The sequence below is a fragment of the Pelecanus crispus genome, chromosome 7 (assembly GCF_030463565.1).
Source record: "Pelecanus crispus isolate bPelCri1 chromosome 7, bPelCri1.pri, whole genome shotgun sequence".
Classification (NCBI taxonomy): Eukaryota; Metazoa; Chordata; class Aves; order Pelecaniformes; family Pelecanidae; genus Pelecanus; species Pelecanus crispus.
This window is the reverse complement of record NC_134649.1, coordinates 11016455-11038090: the sequence shown is the minus strand read 5'-3', so window position 1 is coordinate 11038090 and position 21636 is coordinate 11016455. Positions and strand designations below refer to the sequence as shown.

Genomic DNA, 21636 nt, shown 5'->3' with positions numbered 1-21636 from the left:
AAAGAACTTTCTTGTTAAATACTTTTCTCATTGAACGTGTACAAATCACCAGTGGATGACTAGCATGTGTTTTATCTGTGGGACAAGGTAGGGAGGCTTCCTAGAAATATCCAGAGCTATACCTGTGAGACATTTCTCATCTCCAAAAAATATATATTCTCTTTAGAGAGCGTAGTTAATGCTCTGTTGTCTGGTAGGCTTTCTTTTTCCTTAGAGGATTACTGGGCAAAATTTTTTTCCCTTGCATAGGATGTTCCATATGAGTTCAGGTGATCTGTTTTCCAGTACAATATGCAATTTCATGGATTTATTTACAGAAGGACATTTACTACTACTACGACTACTAAAAACCACAACAAATTAGCATTTCAAAGGACTTTTAGACTATCAAAGTAAATATGTTGAAACAACCATTCCTAAATTTCATTTGTTTGGGACAACAACTGTGCTGAACTGCCTCTGAAGTTGTGGTAGTAATTTAAAAAAAAATTAAGTAAATTCAGATGTGTTGCTGTCAGGTCAAATTAAAATCATTTATTCAAAGTAATTGCAAATCTAAAATTTGGTTTGTGTTTCAGAAACCCTTGAAGAGTTTTGTATGGTGCTAAATGCTTTCCACATGCAGTAATGGAAGTATTAATTTGATATACAGGCTAACTGAAGTGAGTTCCAGTGCCTATGTGGTCACATATTTACTGTTGTTCTGTATCACTGCTTTCAAGTGATGTCAAGTTGAGCTGGTGTATGGAAATACAATGTGTGAGCTCAGCCAAAATACAGTACGTGTATACTGCTGAGTAGAGCTACTAACATTTTTATAAAACCACAAAAGATACTGTTTAGTGCCTTTATCAAGAACGCTTTACAGTTAAAAGATTACTGTAACTTAAATTGGAGTAAAGATTTTTTCTTTTTTTACTTTTTTTTTTTGTGAAGCTATGAGTGCATTGATTTCTTAATATGTAAAGAGGAATGGGGGCAGGTTACAGACCTAAGCATGAGCTTTCTAAGTTTCTGTGCTAAAATTAAGTTTAACCATAAGTTTTTAAAAATCAGGATCATTTACGTTAGTTTTGAGCTCCAGAAATTAGTATGGCATGACAAATGAAATAATTCTGTAGCACAAGAAAAATATTATTATCTGAAATACTTTCATCTTCTATATTTGCCTCATTAAGCAACTTAAGGAAATCAATATTTCACTTTGACTACACCTATTTGTAAACCCAGAAGTCAGATTTGGAATGTTAATTGATTTTTGTTTAATTCTGTTTACTTTAAGGTAAATTTGTATTTTAGCAAGCAAATTCCTGACTCTGGTGTCTGCTTTTTCACAAAGACTGAGTGCAGGTAGATCTTTATCCATTCACTTTATCATTTTAAAGATGTTACTGTTTAATGTAGAGGGTTTTTTTTATTGTTTCCTTGAAATTGTTCTTAGGCTTGTCTGAGAAAAGTACAGGAAAGTTCATCATTACAATTGTCAGCTCAATCAACGGTTAGGAAACGTATGTTACCATACAGTCTAAGCACTTAATCAAATATATGGTATTTTTTCCCAGAGAATCTCAGCAGAATATAAATGGTGCTTGTTTACTCATTATATGCGTTTGCAGTCCTCTTCGAAACCATAATCGAGCAATAGGAGATTTTAGTGCAACATGCCGTTAGATCATGTTATTGCTTTCCTTGCAGTTCTTCTAAAAGCAGACAGTTTTTTCTTTGAACTGCTAGTCGTCTTCCTAAAAAAACTCAATGGGGTGCCCTAGTATGTTTTCATCTTTTGCTACTCAATGACTCAGTAGTAATGCATTGAGGTGCTTGTGTCAGAAGTCGCTTATTGTGTTTAATGTCCCTTGGGGAGAGGGAATTTTGTTAGAACAGTATTGATAATATGGCTGAGTTTACTCTCATCTAATCAGACAGTTATGCTCAATTTGCCCTCAATTTGCTGTGAACCTTAAAGTAAAGTTCTACGATAAAAGAATAACTTAACACTTTTGTATTGAGGAACTGAATTCATGTTTCTGCTTGTTAATCTCTAGCACATATTTAGGTAGAACTTGTTTCTTTGAAACTCATGAAGAAACTGGGACAGAGGCTTTACAGTCTATTGGATACTCGTGATTTTTAGAGATTCAGCTCAAAAAAACCACTCTGGGAAAGAGGAAATGAACTACAAAAGAAAACGTTGAATTAACTTTTTCTGTAAAATGATTGGAAAGTACTGAGAACAGCTGAAATCATGCACATACTTCACAATATTCTGTTTTCCATACAAGCAATTTCACTTGCCTCCGAAGGAAGTAAGAACAATTGAGGGGGAAGTGCACAATTACAGATGAGAAGAGGAGGCTCACCGGTAATCTGTGCTAACATGTGGTCTGTATTATGGGAAAAAGTTGATGAAATCTCAACTAGAATGTGGTCTGTGTCTTGATTTACATTCCCTTCCTTTCCAGAAACAGTTTCTAATATAGAAAGGTCAGGTTTTGCCCTCAGATGTCTCTGTGCAGTACCCATGAGACTCATGAGAAACGTGCTTAAAATCTGAGGTGATAAAGGTATAATACAAGGTATTCTTAAGCCATAGTAGCTACTTGTCCAAAGTCTTTACAGTTACCATAATTTAATCCCAGTAATTTGTAAAACATTGTAAGATTCCTCAAATGTAAAGAGCATACTATTGTAACCAAGTTTAATCCTACCAAAAGCCAGTTTCCCCTTGCAAAATCCCTCCTTTTTTTTTTTTTTTTTTTTTTTAAATTAGGGATAGTAATGGAAGGATGGAGGCTGATAGTTAAAGTGTACGTGGAAACAGTGAACCAATATTAGTCACCCTAAGAGAACAGTGTGCTAATGGTATAATCTTCTCTAGGGTTATGCTAGGTATTGGGAAAAGGAGAATTCTGTGAATGGATTTGAAGGAGAATGATGATTGGTATCGAGTAATTATTTTCATTAATTTTTTTATGATTTTAATATCGTTTGGCAAATATATTTTGTCATTGTGTTTGTTTTAGTTGGCTTTTAGCCTGTTTACTTTAAGGAGAAACTGGAAACACCTAAAAGCCAATCATATTTTTAAGGGGATTTGTGAATTTATTTTCTCGTACACATTTTTTTAAAGCACCTTTTAAAAATATTTCTTTTCAAATGTCTCTTACTAGGGAGGAAAAAAAAAAAGTATTTGCATTACTACCCAAGGAAAATTATAGAGGTCTTAGTCTGTTTGTACACTCCCTTTGAAACAAAAGGCACATGCTTGTTTTAAGATTTCCGATTGTGTAGATTTATGAAAGTTTGCATCACACCTCCTTTTACATGACTTACCAATGAGCTTGCCTGGTCTTTCTTCACTGATACATAGTGCAGTACATGGAGCATTTAAACCAGGAGGCTTTGCATATTGTAAAGTCTTAATCTTTCTAAACAAACAATGTTGATAAGAAATGATATATTTCAGTGGAGACAGAGCCTTACTGGGAAGATTAACGTTAGCTTTTTGCTTTACTTAGTTCCTTATGGTGTTAGTCCAAAGCTTGATGTGTCTCCATTCCAAAGCAGCCAAGGATTTTTAAGTGGTGATATCATCAGTGAGAGAAGATAAAGATCCTCTGAACTAATGTGCTGAGGCTAGTAACAATGTGGCAGAAGTTAAAATTTAAACAGCTTTCATTCTTCTTTGTTTGATTTTCACACTGCAAACTAAATTATTTCCTTATCTGATTGAAAAAGTTATGTATGGTGGTGGTGTCTGCTTCATTTTTTGCATCTTGAAAGAACATTAAATGCTGAATCTTTCTACATCAAAGGAAACTAATTACATATATCTTTAAACTGATCTATTATGTGTTCAGATCTTTATAGCTGAATTCAGCTGGAAGAGTGTACTTTATCTTTAAAGGCTGCAAAATCAGTGTCTAAGGTGTAGTGGTTACCAGCAAGACACAGAAGTGAAAACTAAATGGAGACTTGTCTTAAATCTCCTACTCCTTTTGAAAATTTCAGTCATAATGTTCTTATCTGTTTTTACCATTTAGTTGCTATCGTGATAAAAACACTGGTGAAACAAGTAGGTAGATACTTGATTTAGTATTCTTATCTTCTAGGGCAGGTAATAGAAAGGACTCAACAAAAGAAGGACCTTTGTAAATCTAACATTTCTCCATCTGTGTAACAATTCTCCCTGATGTACACCACAATTTGGTCTACTTTTTAAATGACAACCAACCAAACTCAGAAGGTATTTCTTAACGTTATCTCACAGGCTTTTAATGAGTTGCTTGTCTATTAAGAGGAAGTCTTATTTTCAACCTACAGACTGACAATTACTGTTGAAATAATAACTTTAAGACTTTGAAATATGTTTATTTTTGGTCACTGGGAAGAATTTGTCAGAGTAATCTGAATGTAGGCTATGTAAAAAGTAAGCAACTGGTTAGATTTCTATACATGCGGGCAATAATATATGCTAGCAAAAATCAGTTTGATAAACAACTATGTGTAGGATTGGCCTCTTTAGGACAAGAGAGATAATTTGTAATCTTTTAAAAATTATATCTCCAGATAATATTTGCAGTCTTGCCTGTTTCTTTTAAAGATGGTATCAAGTTCGTAGAACTGATGCTAGTCTGTGTGTTTCTTTCTGAGTTTTCTTTCTTAAGCTTTGTAAAATTACCTTTCTTTCAGTGAAGTCCTCGGCATGTAGAGACAGAGCCCTGGAGTGTGGTGTTTTTCAGTGGCTGTTATTATTCAAGTCCAGTTGAGTTCAGACACTGTTTCTTTAGTGACCAGTAGCATGTGGGAATGCTTTTTCAAAACAAAAATACTATTCTAGAGTAGGAGCAAAGCATTTAGATGACGAATTTAAGAGAAAATAATCTAGTCTCATACTTAGTATCAAATCTGGTATGGTATCCCTTGGTAGGCTTGACTTTTCAGCATGGGTAGCTTACTTTGCAGTTCTTTACACTGTAATCCCCTTAATCTCAACAGGACTGTGCACAAGAAAAAAGAATACTTACAGTTGTAACTGTTTAGTTTATATGGCTGTTTGCCTTGCATTATAAAAACCGTAAAGGTGATTTGATTCCTGACTGGGAAGAAAAGGCTTTGCTACCAAGTACAATGTTAGAAGTAGTGTTACACAGTATATAGTAAAGTGTGTGATACTTCTAATAAGGACTTTTTAATAAACTCTTGTGTCTTTGAAGTTTACACACTCCCCTGAACAGTCAGAATTCAGCATTTTCTTTCGTACAGACATTAGGTGACACACCACAGGCAGAGTTCATAAAAAGTAGTTGCCTGATGAAGTTAATATGTTTAAAAATTCCTATAGGCATTTTTAACTCTGGCTTCTCTTAAAAATAAATAAATAAATAAAAGCAATGTATAACAAACTGCCTACTGCCATGCATATTTATTTGTGTGACAGACTGCAGACTTTTAGACTAGGTTGTTCTTTGAGATGACTATTCAAAAATACTTGCAGTGCTTTTCAGTATTTCATTCTTTAAGCTAACCTAAAACGAAAAAGCAGTAGCTTGTCTCACCTTCCTTGCTTAAGCAGTTTTTTCTTACCTTTGGTTCCTTTCTTTTTGAAAATTACTGTACTACAAAAAGAAATGGGAAGTAAAATGCGTGTGGTTATAATGATGTCTTTGTTCAAGGGTTGAACAGAACAAAAACAATCTGAAAATGGGAGGTGTATTTATAAGCTTAATTTTGGAGTGGCTTTTCTAAGTCTATTAAAGTAATGAACATTAATATACATTTGAGATCTGTGATCTCAAGTAGTATGTGTAAATTTCAGTGGGATGAAAAATAAGTAAGTTTAACATTGTCGTATCAGCATAATTAGTAGAATTCTTCCATTGACATGTCACGCGGTACTTTGGAATTAGTTATGTTACATCTTTGTCTAATATTATTCAGAAAATACATTAGCAGTTACTCATAATCATATTATGCAAAACAGTGTCCAAGAACCTTTAATCTTTATGGCTTTTTTTTTTCCAACATTCGTTACTAAGAATTTGTAAATTAAATAGATTCATCAGGGCAGTTAAGCAATTAAAATGCTCAGGTTGTAAGCCTAACAGATTTTCATGAAAACTGACAGATTTTTTTTATTTTTAGTGTATTGTTGTTGCCAGACACTAGTATAATTCAGGTACTTTTACCTTCAAATGTGAAACAAAAGAGCAGAGAGCTTTAAGTTTTTTTTATGGTAGTAAGAGTACTGTAACATGTGTCAAGAGAAGAGTGGGTCTATCTGAAGTGAGATTTGGTAACTTGATTTCGCTGGTTCACATTACACTGTGAAAAGAAGCTGTTCATCTCCCACTCTAAATCATTTTCCTTTTACCAGCTGGAGAAGATCAGAATAAAATGGACCCATCCCTTTTCTCAGTCCCTGGTGGTGATGAGGATCCAGCATTTGTTTTTCATTCAAACCACATGTTGAATAAGTGAAAAAGAGGAAATACATGCTGGTCATAGGTCAGGTGCAACACAGAGTTTATACAGATTTATTTTCTTTGTAGCATCTGCTATCCTGCATTTAAAGCCGTTGAACGTTGCTCTGCTTCCAGTTATTTTGAGGCAGGTTTTCTTAAATAGTGACATTTTGGGTTTTGGCATATCCTACTGGCCAGACATTCAGCCTTCAGAGCTGTAGAAACAGCCTGATTCTGCAGATGATAACTCTGCAGCAGACTGGCTCTTCAGAATTTAAACTCCCTCATGATCTCATAGGGTGGAAGCTGACCCGCTTTGTTTCTGGCCTCAAATAAAGACGACTAAGCCAAAAAAGAACCTGGAAAAGCATTAGGGTGATAATGGGGAGCTGGGCTTAAGAAATTCTCTGCTAATCACTACTTGGGCATGTAGGAGAGAAGGAGGAGGAAGGAGCACAAATATACAGCAATCTACAGATGCAAATTTAATTTTTAAGCAGGTATAGATTATGATAGAATCATGGAATCGTTTAGGTTGGAAAAGACCTTTAAGATCATCAAGTCCAACTGTTAACCTAACACTGCCAAGTCCACCACTAAACCATGTCCCTAAGCACCACATCTACATGTCTTTTAAATACCTCCAGGGATGGTGACTCAACCACTTCCCCGGGCAGCCTGTTCCAGTGCTTGACAACCCTTTTGGTGAAGAAATTTCTCCTAATACCCAATCTAAACCTCCCCTGGCACAACTTGAGGCCATTTCCTCTCATCCTGACTACCTGGGAGAAGAGACCAACACCCACCTCACTACACCCTCCTTTCAGGTAGTTGTAGAGAGCGATAAGGTCTCCCCGAGCCTTCTCTTCTCCAGACTAAACAACCCCAGTTCCCTCAGCCGCTCCTCATAAGGCCTGTGCTCCAGACCCTTCACCAGCCTTGTTGCCCTTCTCTGAACACGCTCCAGCACCTCAATGTCTTTCTTGTATTTGATGGGCCCAAAACTGGACACAGTATTCCAGGTGCGGCCTCACCAGCGCTGAGTATAGGGGGATGATCACTTCCCTACTCTTGCTGGCCACACTTACAAGCCAGGATGCTGTTGGCCTTCTTGGCCACCTGGGCACACTGCTGGCTCATGTTCAGCCGGCTGTCAACCAGCATCCCCAGGTCCTTTTTGGCCAGGCAGCTTTCCAGCCACTCTTCCCCAAGCCTGTAGCACTGCATGGGGTTGTTGTGACCCAAGTGCAGGACCTGGCACTTGGCCTTGTTGAACTTCATACAGTTGGCCTTGGCCCATCAATCCAGCCTGTCCAGATCCCTCTGTAAAGCCTTCCTAACCTCAAGCAGATCATGAACTAAAGGTTTTCGTTTTCTTGTAATAAGTTACATGTACATTTAATTTATACTCCATTAGAAGTACTGCAATGCTCTTCACTTTGATTGAGGGAGAATCAGTAAAAGTGACTGTATATATCAGTATCAGCTTTATTTGTTGTCTTTATTACTCAACCACTTCTGGTGGTGTTTTTATAGCTCTGACTAAATTATGAATGATGTCCTGTTGGTTAGGAATTTGAAGGCAGTAATTTCAAATTGTCTTAAATCTGCCAGCCAGCCAGCCAAGACTAAATATGCATTTACAGCAGCTATTTTGCAGATTTATAGCTAATATTTTTTCTATATTTTTTCTTATCACTACAGTTTAAGCTCAGTTTTCTCCAGCTTGCCAGCATTATAAAATATATTAGGATTAGAATTAATAGCTTGCTATATAATAAATTAGATTTTACAAGATTCACGTTGCAGAAGAGGGGAATCCCAAATAGGCTTGGGGGGGTGGGAAGGAGAAGAAAAAAAAAAAAAGCATTCTTCACAGTAAGAGTAATTAAGCACTGGAGGAGCTTGCCAACAGGGGCTGTGGAGCGTCCATCATTAAAGGTTTATAAACTTGACTGGACAAGGCCCTGAGCAACTTGATCTAACTTTGAAGTTAGCTCTGCTTTGAGGTGGAGATTGGACTAGATGACCTTTGGAGGACTCTTGCAATCTAAATTTTTCTAAATCTAAACCACCAAAAATAAGCCTGAGTTGTACAAAGGATTGGACGTATTAGAAAGGAAAAAAGTCCTCATATCCTTTCTGTTCTTCAGAGTTATAAACATGCCTTTTTAAAATACAGAGGCAATGCAGTGGGAACTGTGAGACTGAATATCAAATGTCACACCAGACACTTGAGTACCCAGATTACACACAAATATTTTAACAGATACTTTATATGAGCAGTGAGGAATTTTTTAACCTGATTTTTGTAATTAGAATAATTTCAGCTTTTTTTAGCTTGATGACCATGTCTTTAGTCTCATTTAATATGACAGTGGGTAATTTTTTGTTGTTTTGCTTTTTTTTCCAATTTCTATTAGGAATAGGAGGCCTGCAAGATTTTGTGCTAAAGTCTGCAACACTGTCAACGTCTCCAGCTTGTCCACCATTTACACCTCTCAACTTTGAAGCTACACCTATTGTGCGAGTAGCTGTTGAACCGAAACATCCAAGTAAGTTTAAAGGAGAATGGGGATGGTAATGTAATTACAATGTGGTAGCAATGCAGCTTCCCACCCTTAGTGATTTGGCTGGTTTATGATCTGTCTACTGAATCAGAGACTGCCCCAGTATAAAACAAATATATACGTTGCCTAGAGGGCCATACTTTATTGTCCTTGTGAATCCTTTTAGCTGGCTAGCTCATGTCTCAGTAGGTGAGGAGATACAGAAGACCTTGTTGTGCCCTTTATGGTCAGACTTAGCTGTTCCACAAGACACTATGTGATGCTAAAGGTTCAGTATTCCTTTACTTTGAAGGTAAGTATATCTTTGGGTTTTTCACTTCTGCTGGCATTCTTTTATGCTACATCATTAAGCTCGTGGTACGGATTTGCTGTACCACTTCTAATTGATTTTTTTTTTTTTTTACCCCCAACCAGAGAGTAGTATATCCGGCTATATTTGAATTTCAGCCCAATTTCCATTTGTTGTTGTACTGTTAGTAGAACCAAAATAACTGGCTTTCTGTTCAGTTACAAAATACTCTAAGATTACATGGTTTTTAGAAAGTGATTGGGCAGCTTAGCAGCTATTTGTCTCACATGTCTGAATAACAGATAATCGTATATTGTACATTCTGCATTTGTTAAAGCAGTTTTGAAAGTATTGGAAATTACTGGTTCTACTGAGTGTAGTATTAAGTTGAAAATGTTAAAGGAATGTAATTCTAGAACTACTGACTGATTTTGGGGTAATTTTTTTTCCATAAGGAAATGGAGCTATATCATTCTTACACCATGGCTTAATTTCTCCTCCCTGGTAACTTCTGAATCTGTGGTTTGAACTATATCTGTTAGAGGGACAAAAGCCTCAAAAGTCCTACACTTGCAAAAGTTTCCTGAAAATCAGCTGCTGCTTGCAATAACAGGAAGACAAGCAAAATTTGGCCATTGCAGGCTCAGCTTGAAAGCAGTCAATTGTCCAGCATATAGTCTTGAGGTGGCCCTAGCACATTGTCTTACATGAGTGCCCTGGATTTCCACAGCAAACCTACCTCAAAAGTGCATTTGCTTATTTGGAAAATGAATTAAATAAATACAAATTGCTTCCTTATGTATGTTTTACAAAATTACTGCATGTCTTCACATTCATGTCAATCTTCATGTATGGTTACCTTAAGCTCTAAAAGGAAAAAAAAAAAGCTATTCATCCCTCTCAGTGGGCTTAAATGCAGAAGACAAGGTTGCAAGTTGTTCAGCTGTGTTGGCCATGTGAACTAACACTGTGTTTTTTCCACTTTTTGTTTATTTTTATGTCTGGTTTTCAAGGATACTTTTCTATTATACCCTTAAAAGCTTAGCATTAAATATACAATATCATATTTCTTTTAATAGTCTCCAAGTGAATGGCAAGTTTAATCTCACTCTTCCTTCTGAATATGAATATGCATTCCTAGAAAGCCTGTGGGTATTCTTTTCCCCATATGTAAAATAAGAAAAAGGAATCATAATTAATTTTTAAAATTGTATTAATTGTGAAAGGCTGCTGACATGAGGTGTTTATGCATAGCTTTGATGTAATCTACCCAAATTTGACTCAGCTGTGGTTGTTCACTCTCTATTAACTTTAAGGCAACTCTTTTTAAACACCTTCATTTTAGGGGCAGCTGTGTTTTGTTTCACTGAAAAGCTCTCACATTCCCGATTTTTCACCTTTTCAGGTTGTAATATCATTAAAGCTTTTCAGTGGTTCCAGCTAGTTTAAATCTTTCCTGTGCTTCATTCACTCTTATGCCTTCTAAGTAATCCATATGGAATAATTTTTGCTTTTATTTTAGTCAAGTTAACATGTTATTATTTATGTCTTTGGAGCATTTTAAGCATTAGCAACTTACAGTTTGCTACACTTAGCCATGAAAGATTTCAAAGAATACACTTATTTACTGAAAGATGACTTTAGTTGTAATAGATGAGAGGTTATATCTTGTGATAATTTGTGAAAATGAGGAGTGAAATCCTGAAATTTTTAATCACTTCATATTGGTAACATTCAATTTTTTTATTGGTTGTGAGCTGTTTGACCTGTATCTGTAGCTAATTGTATACAGGAAGCAAGATAACACAGTCATAGTCAATAGCTAGCTTGCTATACTAAACCTATTGTAAAATTACGTAGAACAAAAACATGCAATCCATTCAAACGTGTACCATGGTTATGATTGTATAATGTGAATTGTATCATCAGTACATGAATTCTTGGTGACAAATTATGAGTATAGCTTATGTCTTCAGTTGCTGCTCTTTAACTATAGCATTCTTTGTGACTCATAAACAGAAATTTGCCCACAGAAAGACCTCAGAACTTAGCTGAAATTTTTGAGTATTCCTAAAATACGTATTTGTGTTTAGAAATCCATAAAAATGAGTGTTACTATTTCTCACTTGTAAGTATATCCTACTTCAAGTATTCCTTCATCAGTATTACTTTGTTAATAATACATTATTTTGCCAGGTGATATGCCTCAGCTGGTCAGAGGAATGAAGCTTTTAAACCAAGCTGATCCATGTGTCCAAGTTTTAATCCAGGAGACAGGAGAGCATGTGCTAGTGACAGCAGGAGAAGTTCATCTTCAGCGTTGCTTGGATGACCTGAAAGAAAGGTTAGAGGGGCAAGGAGGAAGAAATATTTTTAGTTCAGTAGGTGTCTGTTGTATTTCTTTGTCAGATGCATATCTTTGATTTATATTCTGGTAAAATAGAAGTTCATCCACTAACAGTTTTTTTACCATTGGATCATAAATGTACCTTTTTGTAGCTATAAAATTATCTGCAGTTGGGCAGAAGCCACTAGCTCATCCCTTTTATACATCTTATACACCTTTTGGGCACTTTCTAGAAAAGATAAATTGCAATAGGTTCAGGAGTCCAATTAAGAATGTAATGTACCGCTTGTACAAAATAAAAACTGTGAGGGGAATCATGTCTGATAAATGAACTCTCAAAAATTAGCATGCAACAAGACCAAAATTGTATGTGCATGCTCTATCCTGTTCCTTTGCTCTGCACATTGATTTTTTTTTTTAAATGTTGATCTGTTCTCTTACTGATGAGCAGTATTTTCTGCAAGCATAAATGCATACATTTAGTATCTTCTAATGTTTCTTCAAATGGTAGAAGAATAGCTGTCCTTTTCTATAACTTCATTTACTAAAAAATTTCTGATACTTCTGTCTACGTGCTGTCCACTGTCATTTCTTTCTAAATCAAAAAGCAAACCTGGTCATGGATGGGTGAATGTCTGTCTTACTGTGCCTGTACTCATTCCAGTTAATATCAGACAACAATCACTTCTTATGGAAGTTAGACTGGATCACTTGTAAAATTGGATGTATGTTTTAATGGTTATCCTCATTACAACTTAGTGCAACACATTTTTACCACTTTTAAAAACATAGTATTATTTATTGATACACGTCACTTGAATGTAGCGTGTTAAATAGAACACAACTGGTTGTGCCTGTCTTTGCCTGTCTTCAGCTGCAGTTTGCAGAGCAAGATGTGTAAATGCCTTTGTTGTTGGCATTGGTCAAAACCTGAGGGGGGGGCGGAAATAGCTATGTGATGGGGAAATAGGATTATAGTGAGCAACTAGTAGCAGTCCCTATTTTTACATTCCTAATCTCTTCTTTTGTGAACATAATTCTGTTTTTTTTTCTGAGTTGTCATCTAATTTGGCTTTTGTTAAGAGAACTATAAACTGTCAAGAGTGACATTTTTGTGTCCCTTGCTTGTATTCCTCAAGCAAACGTTGTCAGTGTTCCAAACTATTAAAGCACATAAACACTCTGTGCTTGTAGCATCCTAAGCAGAAACAAGAAACACCTGAGGGCACAGGCTAGCAGGGCTCCCACCATTGACCCACTTGGACTTGACATAAGGTTCATGATGCCCTTTTTTCTCACTTGTGTACCAGCTCCCAAAAGGAGTTTGAAGCAAGTGTGTTTACTAGCTCATGATCCTTCTAGCCATCTCTGAGGACTTAGCATATCTTAGCTGCCATCTCTCACATACTAGCTCGTGGGACAAGAATTGTCCATTTCTTCCCTCCCCATGGAGTGGAAGGAAGAGTGAAGAATGGGATCCCTGTCTTGTACCATTCCTTGTGGATTCCATGTGAGTTGTCACGGTGGTAAACTTACTTCAGTTAACTATTAAAGTGTGAAGAGGAAAAGTTGTGGTCTGAAATGTTAGTTTTATTAGCTATATGTGTGTTTCTGTACAGATGTTTAGCTTGTTCTAAGTGCACATAGTTTGGAATAGCAAATTGTGAGCTAGGGATCAAGACGGTGTATAATACCCTTAAAATGTGACCCACAATTTTTCCCCCAAAATATTGGGAAAATGCTTAAGTCACACTTGAAGTAGTGGGGCAGGATTCTGATCTTAGCGTCTATCCTAATTGTATCAACTGGGTTTTGAAGAGTTGATATTTTCGGAGTAATTATAGAAACTGAGGAGGCTCTGCTGAGTTGAAACTACACTGAAGTGTCTTTGTCAAGATTTTAATCAAACTTTTCCAAAGGCACATATTTAATTTTAGCTTTCCCAGTGTGTATTTGGAAAATTATGTTCAAGTAATACTTATTGTCAAAGATGTGAAGAGACATGGAAACAAATAAAAGATCAGTCATCCATGTTTATCTAAATGATTAAATATGGATGTTTAATTTCCCTAACTTTATTTTTATTTTTTTCTTCCTAATTAGCTCTTTTTGAATAGAGTAATAAATTGGACCTTTTAACTTTGAACATTTTATTTTCTGCATTTTACAATATAAATTTTTAAAACTTCCTGTCCAGAGAGCGTTGCAAATGCTAAGCATGAGGGGATTAAATTACCCTGTCCAGAATGAGAAACAAAGAGAATGAAGATGGAGATAGCAGTGTAGGGTTTTTTGTTTTGTTTTTTTTAGTATAATACAAGTGCATGGGAAAACTGCAAAAAAGGTAGATCTCCTGGTTTTGAGTCCCATGGAAATAAAGTTTACAATTACATTTGCTTTTCCTCTGTAACTTTTATCACTTTGCCAAAATTTACTGGAACTTAGGAAATTTTGGTTAGTCCTTTTGTTGTCATTTCATGAACCTGCTCAGACCTCATGGGTGGTTAAGAAGGATACACAGCTCTGAACTTTGAGCCTGTCATATAAATGTAATAAATCATTCTTCCTTTTTTTCTGCCATCACTCACATCACTTGATATGCCTAAAATGTTTCAGCTGACTTTAAAGCATCGCTTTATATCATGAAACTGTTACAATAGTGGTTATCGGACCAAAGGACAAAATTATTTCTATTAACTTAATGCTGGTTGCCTGAGTAAAGCAGTGCTTCACTTCCGTTCCCTGTGTCATGCTTAGTTACAAGAAAAATCCAGACACGATCCTAGCTTGAGGTTGTGTTTTTTTTTTTTTTCCTTCAAGTTGCACTTTTCTTGGAGTTTAGACTAATAGCTTCTAAAATAATCTGGTTTAGAGCAATTTTTTTATGTGATGAATTGTACCTCATATGAAGACTTAGCGCAAAGTTTAATAAAAGGGGGTTTTCAAATACCAAGATTACCAATCACAGAGAAACAGAAATAACGTTAATCATCACTGTTTCCAGACTTGTGAAGTATTTTGAATAAGTTGCTTTACATCTCCTAGGTCCATGTAGTCCACAGTGCAAAAGACAGAGTCTCTGGTTGTTTCTCAAGGCTCGAATTATATAGATTAAAACTGATGAGTTACCTCAAGCTGTGATTGCTTGGGTATAAGTACCTATGATTTCAGGTGGCAGCGGTTGTGGTTGTTTTATTGCAGGCAGCTATTCAGCTACTCTCTTTCAGTTGTAGCTACTACTAATTAGAACTGAGACTTGATGCAGAATAGTGGCTATTCTAAAAAGGATTACAGCAAAATATTTCAGCTTTAGAATGAGATAGAGCTGAAGTATGAGTGTTTCTGAATGCGTTGTATTAGCCTCGCAGATGTCCATGCAGTCACGTAAGTAATTCATCCTTTAAGTCACGCATACTGGAACATAGATTTCATTAATTTTGTTTTTGAATGTAAACTATAGTAGTATGAAAATCTAACTGCGCCTCCTTTACAGGGATCAGTGACTTGTCCTTATCCAAAAATTAACTTTCTATTTGGGTAGTAAAACAGTTCTATATAAACATTAATTAGCAGGAATGCTATATAAAGAAAGGTAAATAACATCTGATTCTTAGAAACAGGTCATTCCAGTTATGGTCTTGTTTTCTCCATGTGTTTTAAGAGATGAGCCTAATTCAGCTGGCAGTGTCAAATGTTATTTTTTATAGCTTCATACCCAAATGATAAACCAAAACCCACTCTCCATTGTTCTGGTGCTAGCTTGCTATACCACAGGTTGTAATTGTAGCAGTGAGATAATCATCAGTAGAGTATAATTTTTATAGATTATATAGCTAGAAAAGGCTGTCACAAATCTTTGAAGACACAGGATTACCATTTTACCAGTGGTAGGAACCTTTAATTTCCAAACAAGGTGTTTCCTGGGAGATTTTGCTGTAAGACTGTTGTTTTTCTCCTTCAGATGAGGTGAAAAATAAAGGCTGTTTTCCAGACCTGATGAGAAGCTTTCAATATTCGAGTATCTTCAGCTGAGTTAAATCCTGAATGTATTTGAACAAGATGCTGATTATGTGCACTTAATAAACAGCCATTTCACAATTCTAAAAAAAACCAGGGTTTGCCATGGTGCCATTAGCAATTTTCAGCTCCTGTGATTACAGTAAACAGATAAAATACCATACAGGATATTTTGAAGTCGTGAAGTTGTACTTAAAGATAAAACAGGTGATCCTTTATGAATAAATACAGAGATGTTTGTTAAATACATGAAAGAGCTAACAAATCTGGCACTTCCTAGCTGGGTGGTAGAATAACACATTGGCATACTCAAAGATGTGAAGGTTTTACTTTTAGAGCATTTTAATCACTAGTAATTAATTTTCCTCATCTTGTGAAATACACTTTAAAGTGTAGTGAAAGTTTTCCTGCAGAGTAGTCACTTCCAGACAAATAATAATAAATACGAGCTAATCTGAAAAAAATTGCTGTTGGTTAATAGCAATGCTGTGAGCAATATATGAGTTCCTTAATAATCACGCTTTGTTGCTGTTATAAATGCCAAGACTACAATATTGTTGAAGCTTCTGTCATTCTGTCTTATTGTGGTTTGCTGTACTTGCTTTTTTAAAATATTTTCATTTCCAACACAAGTTTTCTTCACTGCGTAGGGTATTTCCCAACTTAGTTTAAAAGAAAAAAGAAAGCTTTTTAGGTTGTATCTTTCAACTCTTGACCCAAAATAATTCCTTTAAAAATTGCTAGCACTCTTGCAAAGCAGACTATAAATTAGTTAAACAGGCTAAACTGTATTGGTAAAATTTTTTTCCTTTCTTTTTGCATGGAAAAAGACCAAAATCTTCACCTACTGTCTCATACCCCATTTTACTTTGTCCTTTCTGTGGTCCTTTAAAGGCAAAGATTATATTTACCTTTTCTTAATTAGTCCAAAAATAGGATTCATCTACAGCATTAAAAATCTGTTTGTTTTCTTCCATTAGGAAATTTTATTATCTTTGAGAATCTTCCAATATAAACTCTTCTAACAAACTGAAAAGTGTTTAATGACCTGAAATAATACGATTTTCTGGTGTAGAATTGATGGTTTAATTTTTGTCTGTAGTTAATGGTCAATTTATTTTGATTATCCCCCATAGTTTCTTTTGCTTATGTTTTAGTTTTGTATAAAGCTGTACTCACAAAAGTTAACTTTATTAAAAAAAAAAAACCACACTTAATTTTCATTGAAGCGACTGTGCAATATAAAGCTATTTGGGATGTATGAGGGAGAGAGATTATGTTTTGCTTTATAGCAGAGAAAAGTCTGCTACTAATGACAGGTCTATACATGAAATAAATATCTGGCATAATTCTATAACGAATGTGTCCCTATCTCATGATACTTGGGAGTAGCTGTTTCACTTGAAATTTATTCCCTTCCTCAAGCCAATTTGAAGGAGTTCCAATGTAGGCAGTCGTTGACTTCTACCTTCAGAATAGTGCCTTGTATATTTACATTTATTACAATATCACAATTATGACTGATAATTTAGGTTTGCAAGGAGAATAGTGGTTAATGCTTCCACTAGCTAATCACAATATGAAGTCCCCAGGGGCTTTTTTTCCCTACACTAATCCTCCTTCTGCTTCTGTGCCGCAGTGCTAGTTTCATGCACATGGGCAGCACAGCACTGTGCGCAGATTTGAATCTGCTGTGCCAGGAGCATGGAGAAAACTGGAGTATCAGCTCTCCCAGTGCTCCTAGCTGCAGAGTACTTGATACGTACCCATGAGGTTATAGAACCGTGGCTCCACACTTCTTTACAAAAGCCTGTTCAGTTTACCCAGTGCTTCATCTTTTCAGAACATCTCACTGTAAGAACAGCTGCACTGGTTCAAATAGGGTGTCTGTCTTGCTCACTATCATATCTCCAGCGGTGTAGCCTAGAGCAGATGTCTGGGGAAGAGTAAAACCAGAGTAACCGTAATGCTTTCCTGCGTCTTAATCGTTTTCAGTTCAGGGACAGTTCAGGGCCTGTTGTGGTTTGGTTGTCATTAATCCTGATCAGCCTTCCCCATGCCCTTCATGATTTTGTAGACCTCTATTGTATCCTTGAAACATCTGAAGGCTACTCGTGCTTTCATACCTTTCATCATAGTTATTCTCATTTTCTTCTAGTTCTACTGTATCTCGCTTGAGGGGATGTAGTTTCCAAGATGTGGGTGAACCTGTGATTTACGCAAGGCACAGCAATACTTTTTCTTTTATTTTCTTCAGTTCTTTCCCAAATATTTCTGAAGACATAAGAGGCAATGCTTCTTTTTTGAAGTACATAAAGCTTTTAAGAGTGTGAGTTTGAAGTGCATTATCTAGTAATCTGTGTTGCAGTCAGATAGATTTATTAATGAACATCTGTTCCATGTTAAGGCAATTGCCTTACATTCCCCCCCCGCCCCCTCCCCCCCCCCAAGTTTAAAGGTATTTTTTTAATTTTAAACTAATTTTTAAACTTTATTTTATAGGTTTGCAAAGGTACAGATTAGTGTATCGGCACCTATTATACCATTCCGAGAAACAATAACAAGACGTCCAAAAGTTGATATGGTGAATGAAGAAATAGGAAAACAGCAGAAAGTTGCTGTCATACACCAAACAAAAGAGGACCAAAATAAAATTCCTGAAGGGATTCAGGTTGATTCAGATGGGCTTGTTACAATATCTACTCCAAATAAACAAGCTACTCTCAGCGTAAGAGCAATGCCGCTTCCTGAGGAGGTAACTCGACTTCTTGAAGAAAACAGTGACTTGATTAGAACTATGGAGCAACTCAACACATCTCTGAATGAAGATAAAACCCATGAGATAAATCAGAAGACGCTTGATAGGATCAAGGAATTCAGACAAAAGTTGGAGCAAAATCTGCAGGGAAGAAAGTGGAGAAATGCTGTTGATCAGATCTGGTCATTTGGACCACGGAAGTGTGGGCCTAATATTTTGTTATATAATTTTGAGGGCTATAAAAGGTCTGTGTGGCAGTGCCTTGGGAACACTGTGAAAGAAGTAAGTAAATATAGAGACTTTGACAACAGCATAGTAAGTGGATTTCAGCTGGCTACGCTTTCTGGTCCCATGTGTGAAGAACCCCTCATGGGTGTCTGTTTTACAGTGGAAAAATGGGAAATGAATAAAGTTGGAGAGGTGCTGTCAACTAGTAGACAGGATTCAGGGGAATGTGATGGTGTAGAACATAAACAAAATGAAGATACTACTCTAACAAGCAGTTGCAGTGATGAGGTTTGCAGTGCAAATGAATGCCAGGACAACAGCCAAAGTGTTCCAAAATCACCGGAAAAAATTAGTAAACAGAAGGGGGAAGTTTTACTTGCAGATTGTTATGGTCCCTTCTCTGGACAACTGATTGCCACCATGAAGGAAGCTTGTCGTTATGCTTTGCAAGCAAAACCACAGAGGCTTATGGCGGCCATGTACACATGTGAAATTATGGCTACTGCAGAAGTTTTAGGTAAGACAGACAAAATAAACCTTTGTCAAGAATTTGCTTTCCAAGTTCCAAGGTGAGGTTTTATAAATTAGACTGAAAGTATAACTTGATTAAAAGTTTTGTCAGAAGTTTTTTGTAGTTCTCCAGTGGATTTGTACAATGACTGTTATGCCTGTAGTGTTTATACTATTCTGAATGAAAATGTACCATGCTTCTTGCTTACCTGAAACACATGCATAAATAGCAATGCTACACTTTTTTGGAAGTGCAAGATACAAAATGTTGCCTTTTTATGAAATTTTTGTAATACCAACTTCAGTAGATATGAATACCAATATTGTGCCTCATAATTAAGCATTAGTTCCCTGAAGAGATGAGGAAATCTATCCTGCTCGTAAAATGAATGCAGAATCTTAGTTAATGCTATTTCAAGATGGCTTAAGTCAATCAATAATCAATATAGAAGTAAAGTCAGGAAATAGAGAGAATCTTAAATTATTGTTAGAGTCCAGTTGGTAGTTTCTGGGGTTTTTTTTTAGTAGCATCTGTATCCTTCTGGTACGCAAGTTGCTCACTTTGCAAACCCAGTGCATACCAAATTTGTGTCACTTACGTTACCTTACCACTTATGCCTACTTAAACTTGGTTGTATGACCTACTTACAATACCTCTTAACTTATCCTAACATTTGTTCTTGGAGTTTTCCATGGGAGTTGCTTGCACGCTGAATCTGATCCAATGCACCAATATTTTCTTTAGAACTAACTTCCATTGCATTTAAGCTATCAGGAAATTTACTTTGACTATACTACTTGTGACAGAAATTACAGTATATCCCACATACAATAATTAAAGATTTGGTTATTTGTTGTAAAAATCTCAGCTGTTGTGCATGCGAGCATAATGATAGCAGTTATACAAAACAAATTGGTCTGAAGAGCAAAATTTACAATTGTATGTAGTGAAAAGAAATGCCTTTGAGCAATATGATCCTATTCTTTCTCTGGAGGTGCTCTTTAGTAGGCCTGGTAAAAGGTGTCCTGCGGTAAGCTTGTTAGCACGTTACCTTAAACTACAACTTACTATGGCATAGAACTTCTGCATTTTTAAACGATCTTTAATTATTTTTTAACATGTAAGAATGCCTATCAGACTTTGTAGTGTTAGGCATTACTGTTCCAGGAGCACATTAGCACAATACTTCTGAATCTCTACATCAAACTATAAGCAAGATACCAATTTTCAAACCGCAAAACCACTGTATAAATTGTTGTTTTCGAAAAATGCCCACTACCAAAAAAGCATGATTTTTTATAGTGATGTAATTAACATGCATTGGCTCATCAGTTGTGCCATAAAACCAAATGGAAACATGGCTTTCTAATGCATATATATACATATATATTTAATGAGTGTAATTTAGGACTTAGACATGCAAGCAGATTAGTCCAGTCTAATGGATGTGAGTTTTGTGGTAATAACCATGGACATGCAATTAGTTAATTACAAATTCATGGGTTTAATTTTTATTATGGAAGTTTAAGCTAATAAAATTTATCCTCATTAGGGGAAGCGAAGAGTATGCGTGCTATCCAGTAAGACTTGGCAGTTGACATGTGATAGACAACTGGCTTCTGTAACTTTAATTCTTTCAGTTGGTCTTCCATATATTGATACTCAGTTGAGTTTAATATATCTTTGTATTGTCTGATTGTTTCTAAGCTGTTACCTTCTGAGGAAGCTAGTTCTTTTATGTTAGTTGTCTCAGTATATGAAGCTTTTTCCATCAGACTTTTCTGACAATGAAAATAAACTGAACTGGAGCTGAGGAGCAGAGCAAGGAGAGAAGAACGCAAAAATGTGTTGCAAGCTTATACATGTCCAGTGTAATGGGCCTTGGGTTTAGACTTGGGTCCCGCATACACCCGATGTTTCCCAGTAGGTTATACTTTGAGCATCTCATTCCTACAGTTAGTTCACTAGAAAAATCCATTTTTACACACTCCTGCTTTATGGAAGTTCTATGTAAACGGCCAAAAGCTGAAGAATGTTCTGAACTAGTATCACATGTTTAATTATTATTAGCTTTTGCCTGCTGATATTCCTACCTTTTGAGCTCTTCTTCCCTTATCTCTTTTGTGTTCTGGAGACTGAAAGCTAGACTGTCTTTTCATTTTGCTGATGTCAGTGAAACTTAGTTGGGAAAGGACTTTCCCAGACTCGGTTGTAGCTTTTGGTTTTGGATTTTGATAGCAATTCTTCTGTCTTGATTTTTATTTTTTAAAAAATAATTTAAAAAATTTTAGATCACAGCATTTTAGGGAGCAATTCATATCAATTCATAGTATTATCTCTGGCTCAGGTGTGTAAGTGAAAACATGCAGAATCCAAAACAGAAGAGCAGCTCCTCCTTCCCTGTTTGCTAAGTTTATGGTGACCCCTAGGCTCTTGCAACTGGTGATCCTGT

At 36.0% G+C, this 21636-nt stretch overlaps 1 protein-coding gene across 1 annotated transcript in view; it reads left to right on the top strand.

Moving 5' to 3' along the window:
- EFL1 (elongation factor like GTPase 1) overlaps positions 1–21636 on the top strand; it is an 83861-nt gene that overhangs the window by 44642 nt on the left and 17583 nt on the right. Inside the window, exons 16-18 of the mRNA XM_075713711.1 lie at positions 8888–9019; positions 11520–11667; positions 18190–19190. Of these exons, the coding sequence (XP_075569826.1) occupies positions 8888–9019; positions 11520–11667; positions 18190–19190 (1281 nt within the window). The remainder of the gene's footprint in view (positions 1–8887; positions 9020–11519; positions 11668–18189; positions 19191–21636) is intronic.